Here is a 9939-nt window from a genome sequence, read left to right as displayed (position 1 = left end):
ACTGGATGATCCTCGGTGGGTCCCTTTCAACTCAGGATATTCTATGATTCTGTGACTCTATTTCTCTTTACTTGTTGCGTTTGTGTTTTTTTGGTGTTTTGTTTTTTTTTTCAATATAATTTTCAAGGGAACTTTAACTTCTTCAGCCTTGCCAAATTTCATATGAGAACAGTGCATCCCAGTGCTTTTCCCTCTTACAAGTACTGATGAAAAAGAAGTCAACAATATCCCCTGAAAGAAAGCTGTTCCCACCTTGGGCTTAACTGATTTTTCTTTTTATGTAATCTTCTTGTTCATAGGGCTGCATTTTCCCTTCTAAAGACAGTGGTTGCTGTAGTTGAGCTTGGTATTGTGAAGATTTTATGTACTTGTGGATCATAACCACATACTGAGTCAACCTTTCACCCCCTCCCCATAAGATAGTCTTTGCAGCTACATAAGAATTTTTGGAATCTGAAAATGAAAATCTATTTGGAATCTGAAAATATCTCCCAAATAATACCCCAGCTGGCATTAATCTTATCTCTTTTGGCCTCTGCTTTGTATGCATTAAAGTGATTGTCTTCTTCAGATTGGTTTCTGCACAAGTATTAAATACAGTATTTTTCAAGCTCTGATTCATTCATTCCACTGTCCTTGATGATGGTGGTTGATATGGGGTATACAGGTGTTACGTGACGCCTAATGTTTCATATCACCTTTTTAAAACTTGAACTGTGAAATGGCTCCCTTGGTTTGAATCAACCTCTTCTGGAATTCCAAGCCTGGTCACCATATCTTTTAATAAGTATCTTATTATACTGCCTGCCTCTGCATTCCATAAAGGTGATTGCTTTGGGGCATCCTATTGTGGTAGGTATGCTTTTCTCCTGCACTTGACGTAAGTCTTCCTTGGGTTTATGAGCCACAGCAGGCCTTGATGCGACCATTCCTTGAACCAGACAGCACATCAATATCAGAGCACCAAGTGCATGCTCAAAGCCATGACCATGAACAAAGGGGGTACTGTCTTAAAGCAGGTACCCATTGAAATTCCCCGTGGAGAAATTATGGAGCTCTCCAGGGATCACAGCAGGCTGTGACCCTCAGTGTCCCTAAGCTGGGACACTTCTGAGGTGGGGTGTCTCTCAGGGCTGACGCCTTGAGTGTCAAGGCTCACCTGCAGACAAAGGCCAATGAGGGAGAAGAGTGAGTAATTTACCAAAAATGGAGGAAGATTGTAAGCACAAAACTGACTTTAGACCTCCCCCTCCCAATACCCTGCAGTAAGTCTCATATGAACCTTGCCATTCTCAAACCGTTAGCCAAGTCACAGTTTCAATTGTAGCAAATTCCTTTGAATTATTGTGTTAAATTGGCTGATGATTAAATGCACATTAAGTGCTATTAAGAATAATACAATCTAATATTGTGACTTACCATAAAAAGTATTAATAAATCTTAGATTGTTGCTAAATCAAAGTTGTGTAAAAATCTATTTGCAACACCTGACTAGTCAATAATTACTAACATATATTTGTATCCCTTTGACATGCACATAATGTGTTTTCAACATTGTATAATCTACTTGCAGGTTTTGGAACAGGAAAGTAGCCCATGGTTTGTCTCCAAGAGTCTTTTCCTCCTTGTCCACCTTCAAACTGTATACCTGAGAAACTGGGCAAATTTTAGTCACCTGTTTTGCTGCAACATAAATTCCTGAGGCACACCAGTCCTTTCAGAATTGTCTTTGCCAATGCTGTATGTCCAAAATGATTTAGTTGGTAATGGATTTTTGCCATTGTAATCAAGTACCTTTTGGCCAAAATTGGTAAACCTGATTTACTTCTTCTTTTATCTATCTGTGCACCCAGTCTTTTCCATTCCTCTATTTCTTCTTTTGCTATTTGTTCATATAAAATTAGCAAATTAGGAAGAGTCTCCTGATATGTGATTTTTTCCCAAAGGCTGTCTTGCTATTGCTTTGGCTCTAGTGTTTGCATTGGTGCCTACTTTTTATAAATCAGTCTTTTCTTTATTGTGGGTTGTCTTATGCATCACACTGATCTCTTCAAAGTGGAAGGTTAATAGCTGCTAACAAATTCTCAATCTATTCAGCATTTACTATCTGTCTGCCACTAGAGGTCATGAAACCTCTGTTTCCACAGCTGTCCTGCAGCATGGAAGATATCAAAAGCATATTTCTACTACACATGGATGGTCACTTTTTACCATTCTGCTTCCCTGCAGATTTATGTCAGGGTTATTAACTTAACTGCTTGAGCATTGTGTTTAGGAGAAATACGCTCTGCTGTTAGCAATCTGTTCTGGGTCACGGTGCCATACCCCGTTCCTTACCTTCTTTCCAGGTAGTAAGATAATCCATCTACAGATAGAGTCCAGTCTGGAGCTGGCAGGCTAAGGTCTCTAAGGATCTGAAATGTCTGTCAAGATCAAGAAAGAGCTCACCTTGGTCTTACAGATCAAGAAAAGGTCATCTTTTCTTGATTCTAGGTTACCTCTATGCAGCCATGATGTGGTTCCCCTTCATCCACCAATGGTAACAAGGTTGCCAGGTTCAAGGATTTGCATCTTCTCAAGAGGATGTTATCTACTGTCATCAACAGCAGTTCGTACTTGTGGAGTCTCTGAAAACTCATACAGATAAAGAAGCACATTTAGTTAACATCAATTCAACGCCATGTAGGGTGTTTAGAGTCCTAACATAATCTTCTGACGTTTTTCTACTATCAGTGCTGCTGAGGCTATTGTTCCAATGCTTCCTGCCATGCCTTTAAAAACTGGGTCCAACTGGGCTGACAGTAAGCCACTGGGTACATCCGCCCTCCCAAAGTGTGAGCCAAGACCCAGAGGACATTCCTTTCCTTTCGTGCACAAGTAAATGGAACGGCTTACTGTAATTTGGCATCTTGAGTGTGGGTGCTGACATCAAAACTTTTTACAGGATTATGAAAGCTTTCTCCAAATCTGAAGTCCATTTCAGTCATCTGCTTTTGTGCAGGCCACAAATGGTTCAGGTATTTTCCCACAGGCTCTTATCCATGGCCTGGAAAATCATTGTACATATCTAAAAACCAGCTTTCCTTCTGGGGCACGTTTGGGCTTCTTTATTGGCAATAATGCTGTTTTACAAGGAAATTTACAAGGGGTTAAAATTCCCTTCTTCAACAACTCTTCACACGTCAGCCTTATTCCATCTTTAGCCTCTTGTGGGAATGTGTATTGCTTTAAGGGGGGAAGTTTCCTCCTTTAGTTTTCAATGTAACTGGGGCTGCTGATTTTAGTAGCCCCATACCCGTTGAACTCCATGCCCACAAAGATGTTTGTATGCCTTTCAGCTCCTCAGGGATTTTGTTTATTTTCTGCCAGAACATAAACATTATTGTTGGAACATCTTCTCCTGGAAGTTTTACAGTTATACCTTGAGTGATCACATACCAATTCTGCTCACAATTTACAGAATAAGTACCACCCTAATAAATTTGTAGGCGCTGATTCTAATACCAAAAAGAATTGGTCTACTAATAGCAGGCCCATCACATCTTCTATCTTTGAAACAGTTCCCTGCTTTCCTTCTGCACCTATGACATTTACATTTCCTGTTACATCTGAGCCCACTGGGACATCGGTTACTGTGGAATAAGTTGTCCTGGTATCAAGTAAACATGAATAACCTTATTTCCAATGTTTGTATCTATTATCGTTTCCTGGGATCCACCTGGGAGGTATATTCCTGTTTCATTTCCCAGTGCTGGGGTTTGTGATCTAAAAATATCTTTGCTTATCTTCCTCTCATTGTCCCCTGCTCTATCAGGCTTCCCTAACCTGCATTCTAAGTCCCCTTCCTTGAGATTCCTGGGCATTCTCCAGTGCTCTGATTGCTTGGAATAACTGCAGCAATCCTCTAATGTCGCTCAGCCTCTACTCTGATATCTGCTTCTCTGGTTTCTACTATTTCTTTGCCTCCTCTTAAAATCCCTTCCAATTACGGCTGCCAGAAGGCTTGCCGTTTGCTCCTGCTACTTCCTCTTTTGTCTAGCTTTTCCGTATCCTCATCTCTCCCATTATACACAAATGTGGTTATGCTCATTACTTCTATTGTTCTACCTTGCCATCCTGGGGTATATTTAGTAAAATATTTCTTGTTATCTGGCGTTGCTTGATCTACCAACAATAAGACAACCAAGGGCCTGTTTCAGGATCTATTTCCCCAAATATTCACAGCTGTTTCTCCAACCTCATTTGGAAGCAGAGGGGTGTACTCTGATCCTTGCTGACCACCTCTTACCTTTGTCCAATTTGCCATTCCTTCTCCTGCTGCCTCTGTTGCAGTTACTAACCCAGCGCAGCACTAAAAGGCACCTGCACCAAAGACAATGCCAATGCATCCTCTAGGGAGGGTGAAAGGAAGATGGCAGGCAAAGGGAGAACAACCTCAGCTTAGGGATATGGTTTAGTGGGGACTGTTAGTGTTAGGTCAGAGGTTGGACTCGATGATCTTGAGGTCTCTTCCAACCTAGAAATTCTGTGATTCTGTGATTGCTTTAGCAGAGCTGGCAGGGCAGGATGAACAGCCAGGGATGCAAAACAAGAGAGCAAGAGAGGAGGGATCCAGAGGCAACAGCAGCACAGCAGAAACACCTTCACCACTAGCAGCAGTTGCTTGAACTTGCATAGACAAAACACTGTAAGTTGACGCCTTTTTTCTATCACCCTATGACTCATTTTATTTAAATTGACCACTTTGTTTGGGCAATTCAGTTCTCCAAATTGCCCAAACATACCAGGGCAGGGGATTGGTCCTGCAGTAATAATCACAACAACCTTAGGCAATCTATGCTAAAACAGCCAACTCCTGGCCACCCTTAGTCTGCAGTCCCTAATGCAGTCATAGCAGGCCAAGGTGTCTGACAAAATTCCACTACCTTTTTTTTAGACAACCTATAGATGCCACCAATTTTATTCCAATTTTCCAAAACTTCTGCTAGTGGAGCATCAATCACTCACTATATCTTGTCCAATTTCTAAGTTTCAGGATTTATGTGGAATTACAATTTTAACACACAACCACTCTGCAAGATTTCTGTGAATTTACAGTTTTATCTTACCACCACCACATCTGTTAGAGACATAAACTAGGTGATTTTTACCCAGTTCACAGCCCAGACCATCCCCGGAGACTCTGGATGCAGTCAGTCAGTGCGGTCCCACCTGGGGAGCCAAATTCTGTCACAAAAATGACTTGGGATGTTCCACGACCATGAAAGAAACAGGACCCATGGACAGATTTACACAGTTTTACTAAAGCTTTGTCAAGATCATAAGACCCCCATCCTCCACTAGAGAAATGAAAGCCCCCCCATTACATTTTGCAGCAGCTAATAGATAATTTACAACAAAACACATCTGAACACATCATTAGAACCATCCTGACCTTCATTGCCATGCACAGCACGGCTTCTGGCAGGCGAGGTGCAAGCATTAGATTGGCTCCAGGCCTCAGGAGACAAAAAGGACTTTCTCATCTCCTAGGTTGAAGTTTCCTCAAATCAGGACTTTTGGTGATTGCTGCTCCTAGTGCATTCCAGGAGAGTGCTCAGGCCCTAGTTTGCAGCTCTAGGCAGACACAAAGCAATCAGTATCAAGCTTGTAGGAGAACAGGTAACTCATTAGGGCAGGGCACAGCAGGTAACCCTTTCTACACACCCCAGTCTAACCCTTCCCCCCCCAGTTTCCCCTTCCTTGCCACAAGAATAACTGGCCTGTGAATCACAAACTGGATTTAGAGGTGTGTCACATGGCACGTGTTGGTGGAGAGGTCTCTTTGCCCATGGTTATGGGGGATTTACAGTTACTTCCAAGACCACTGTGGGGTGCAGGCTAGTGCTGTACGTTTTCCTTTGTCCTCAGGTCAATGAGCAGATTGAACATTACAAAAGGTTTAGCAGACTCAGCAAGTGGAGATGTCAGGAGTGTGCAGGGACTTGCCTGCATTCCTATGCAGGCCGGCAGCCAGAGGAAGGAGAAGGGCTGTACAAGTGACAGCAGCATTCAGGGGAGGAAAAAAAAAAAAAAAAAAAAGATAGAAAAGCAATTCCCAAGCTCCCTGCAGGGGCTTCCTGCCTCCCAGGGAGTTGTACTGCATCTAATCTCAGCCAGCGTGGGCTGAGTAGCAAATTCAGAGGGTGTGCAGAATTAACATTTTAAGCAGTGCTCATGCTGCTTTGGTGAATGAGCCTGATATCTCTGGCTCTCTGGCAGAGGGGTCGGAATGTTATCTCAGCCCCTTCCCCTGCACTGACCCCCCAAACACACACCCTAAGTGTTGCTGCTGTGGATGCTTTTAGGGCTGATATTGGGGCGTGGGTGAGAGCTCTGTAGGACAGCACTGAAACTGTCACCTGGCCCATCCCTCTGCTCAAAAGGTTGTCATTCTCATGGGCAGTCTTTAAGGATCTCTAGAAGGGGAATTTTAGGGGAGGAAAAAATAATGTATCTCCTTGGTTAGGAGTTTATTTTATCATCCTTGGGGACAAGCACCTCTTGTGCCACTGGCAATCACACTGACCCTGGGCTGTCCTGTCCAGTCACCTTTCATTTGCAAGAGGGATGTGTGTTTGTGTAAAGAGGGATGTACAGTCCCCGTGAGCACCTTACTTGCAGAGTTGTGATGTTTGTTCCCCAGCACTCAGCAATGTCCTCTGCACCACTCAGCCCTACTGCTCAGCTCCGTCACAGTTAAATCTCTGTAAGGTGAGGCTACTCCTTTGCAGTGGTGCATTTCCCTTTTCTACCTGATTCCTCACAAATCCTAAAGAGCTCAGCCTTAGACTTGTTCTCTCAGGTTTTCTCCTGCCAATATAATTTATCAATTTGATAGCTGCAAATGCTCTGTTCTTTACAGGAGGTGTTGCAACCTACTGCAGTGAGTGGCTCTTTTCATTCCCTCTCCCCCTACCCACCCCTCAGTTACAAATCCCATCACTAGGCCTGCAGTTTGAGCCATTTGCATCGCTTCTTGTCCTTCCAATGTTCTATAAACACCTGTTTTGTTTTTTTTTCCATCCCAACTGTTGAAAAATTGGAGTCTCTGCCCAAAGTAAGGGATGCAGCTGCCGCTTTCCCCTTCGTGGGGTTCACTTAGCAGCAATGCTGAGCACATGCCCCAGAGACACACAGGACAGTGACACGGCTGGTCACACGAGCTGCCTTCAACAGCACCTACACGCAGGACTCGGGTAAAACAAGACACACAGCCAGCCAAGTCCCCTTCTCTTTGGCTGGCAGGGGAAGACAGTCATCAGTGCAGGTACACAAACACACTCAGGGTTTAAAAACATGCATACATTTGCAGGTCCCCAAGCATCAGCATGGCCCATCTGTCCACCCACAACTCCTGCAGTCGCCAGCCCCTGACCTACCCCACAGGTCCCCAGCTCACTGGCTGGTCCAGTATGGTGCTTGCTGCACACATGTAGCATTCACACTCACCCCCAGTGCACACCACTTTCAGGGGTCCCCCTGGGAGTACCAGCACACAGACCCCACCACCTGCCTGATACCCCAGCTTAGACCCAAGGGCCCTGCTACTCGCTGGCAGGTCCAGCTTAAAGTTTGCTAGCAAATACACATGCAAACTTCTAAACTGGAATAAATGTGGAGGGTAGAGGGAATAAAAATGGAAAAAAAAATGACTACATGGTCAATAAATACTCTGTTCTTGAACCCTGGACCAGGGCAATCCCAAGCACAAACACAGGCTGGGCGGAAAAAGGACTGAAAGCAGCCCTGGGGAGAAGGACCTGGGGGCATTGGTGGATGAGAAGCTCAGCATGAGCTGGCAACGTGCACCTGTAGCCCAGAAAGCGAACTGTACCTTGGGCTGCATCAAAAGCAGCGTGGCCAGCAGGTCAAGGGAGGTGATTCTCCCCCTGTGCTCTGCTCTCGTGAGACCCCACCTGGAGCCCTGCGTTCAGCTCTGTGCTGGGTCTGACTGGGATGGAGTTAACGTTCCCTGCAGCAGCCCATACAGGGCTGTGCTCTGCACCTGTAGCTACAACAGCACTGGTATCACACCAGTGTTGTGTCTATTGCTGTTCAATGCTGGCACAGCTCCAGGACTCCCTCCAATCCCCCCAAAAGCCAGCAAGCTGGGGGTAGGGGACATCACCAGGGCACCTAAACCCACCAAAGGGATATTCCATACTATATGATGTCACATTCAGCAATAAAAGGTGGGAAAGGGGAAGGAGTGGGGAGGAGCGGGCTCTTGTTATGAAAATGTATGGTCTCGGAACAACAGCTACGTGTATGGAGGCCCTGCTTCAGGGACATGATCAAGAATCAATCATAGATGGGAAGTGATTAATTTGTGAGTAATTTCTTTCCTCTCTCTCTGCTTCCACATGGACTTTTTTTTCTTTTGTCCCGTCTTCTTTTTCCCTTTAGTTCAATTAATTTTCCCTTAAAAACAATTTTATCTTAATTGTTTTCCCTTTAATTAAATTATCCTTATCTTAACCCGTGAGTTGTTTTTTTTCCTTTCTTCTTCCCTTTCTCTTCTGAGATGTGGGAGTGAGAGAGCGGTTGTGGTGGAGTTTAGCTGCCTAGCAAGGTAAAACCACCACAAGCCCTGGGGCCCCCAGCACAAGGGCATGGAAATATTAGAACAAGTTCAGAGGAGGCTCACAAAAATGATTAGAGGGCTGGAGCACCTCTCCTATGAAGACAGGATACCTGCAATCATTGTTGATTCCTGTCTTCAGTGTGTGGGCAGAAGTTCCATCAGCTGTTCTGGAAACTGAACTCCTGTGCCTTAAGGTAGGATTTCTTTCATGTTTTGCTACAGCTGCCAAAGATAATTATAGAGGTTTGACTGCAAAATTACTGTTAACATTGCATCTTATGTCAACACCCATTTAGACAGTTAAGTTCTTGAATGTTACGTATACTAGATGTTACTAAATGCAATGTTATGGTCTTACAACTCAGGATAGGATAGATACAAATGCCTCTTAAAACCCAGCCTACATTACCCCTACTGTCGCTTTGCCGTCAAAATACTAGTAAGTGGACTGCTCAGTAATCAATCTTCCACACCATACTTGGGAAATGTGAGCTATGGCACAGAACCCTACAAAAACACACAACACAGACTTGTGTGCTTATATTTAAAAGTCCCACTGACATACGATTCAGAGGTATAAAGTACTTGAAACAAGATATAAAACAGGAAAAAGATATAAAAATCTTCAAGAAATATTTAAATAACATACAGCTATAAATTTTGCCTATACCTTTTACTCATCTACCCTTAAAGTACAGCAGAAAAAAATCCAGTGATACTGGAGTGAAAAATTAGTAGTCTGTGCACTAAGTCAATGCTGCTTACATGCCTTCATTCAGTAAAGGCCTGGAGTATGAAGCCTATGCAAGATTACAATCAGCTTGTTTTCAAACAGTTCATCTATATGACAAAAAAGTAACTTACCAGCCAGTTTCCTAGTGAAGTGCTTCTGCTGTACTGAGTACAAAACCAGTAGCCATACCTGGCAGTCACAAAACAAGCAATCAAGAATTGAGCAAACCAAGGCAATAACGATGCTAAAAATACCTTCAACATTTTACTTTAAACTGTTACGCAAAATAAAAGGTTAGCAAAAATCCAGCTTTCAGAAAACTGCCTTATGTTTTGGTAATTCTGTTAAAATTTCAAATAGGAAAAAAAAACGTTAATAGAGAAATCAAAGTAGCCATTTCTCTCGGAAGTGTTATTTCAGCGTTTATTCTGCTTTAGGACACTGGAGCGATGCTACTCAAAAGAACGTGTTTTGCACTCTGCAGTTACCTTACTGCAGATGTTTGCAAGAACACCGCTGCTTTATATATAATATAATAACTTAGAGCTCGCTGCTTTAACGCGCAGCCAGGACTGAGAGC

At 43.5% G+C, this 9939-nt stretch overlaps 1 protein-coding gene across 22 annotated transcripts in view; it reads right to left on the bottom strand.

Moving 5' to 3' along the window:
* Window positions 1-9939, bottom strand: part of LOC311428226 (uncharacterized protein) — a 42225-nt gene that overhangs the window by 31975 nt on the left and 311 nt on the right. For 3 of the 22 annotated variants that reach the window (XR_014687612.1, XR_014687613.1, XR_014687614.1), the window contains exons 2-3: window positions 9491-9548; window positions 2338-2627 (exon numbers count right to left, since the gene is read on the bottom strand). Coding sequence is in view for 6 of the 22 variants with exons in the window: in XM_084539769.1 (XP_084395895.1) it covers window positions 1156-1159; window positions 2338-2423; window positions 2499-2634; window positions 8737-8848; window positions 9491-9548 (396 nt within the window). In the remaining 16 variants the exon portion in view is untranslated. Of the gene's footprint in view, window positions 1-267; window positions 1160-1492; window positions 2635-5149; window positions 5212-5283; window positions 5617-8736; window positions 8849-9490; window positions 9549-9939 lie in introns of those variants that run through there. The other 19 variants (XM_084539766.1, XM_084539768.1, XR_014687625.1 and 16 more) reach the window with 18 other exon arrangements.

Source organism: Aythya ferina (assembly GCF_964211825.1).
Source record: "Aythya ferina genome assembly, contig: HAP1_SCAFFOLD_37, whole genome shotgun sequence".
NCBI classification, from domain to species: domain Eukaryota; kingdom Metazoa; phylum Chordata; class Aves; order Anseriformes; family Anatidae; genus Aythya; species Aythya ferina.
Note: the sequence above shows the minus strand (reverse complement) of the source record. Positions and strands in the feature narration are given on the sequence as shown.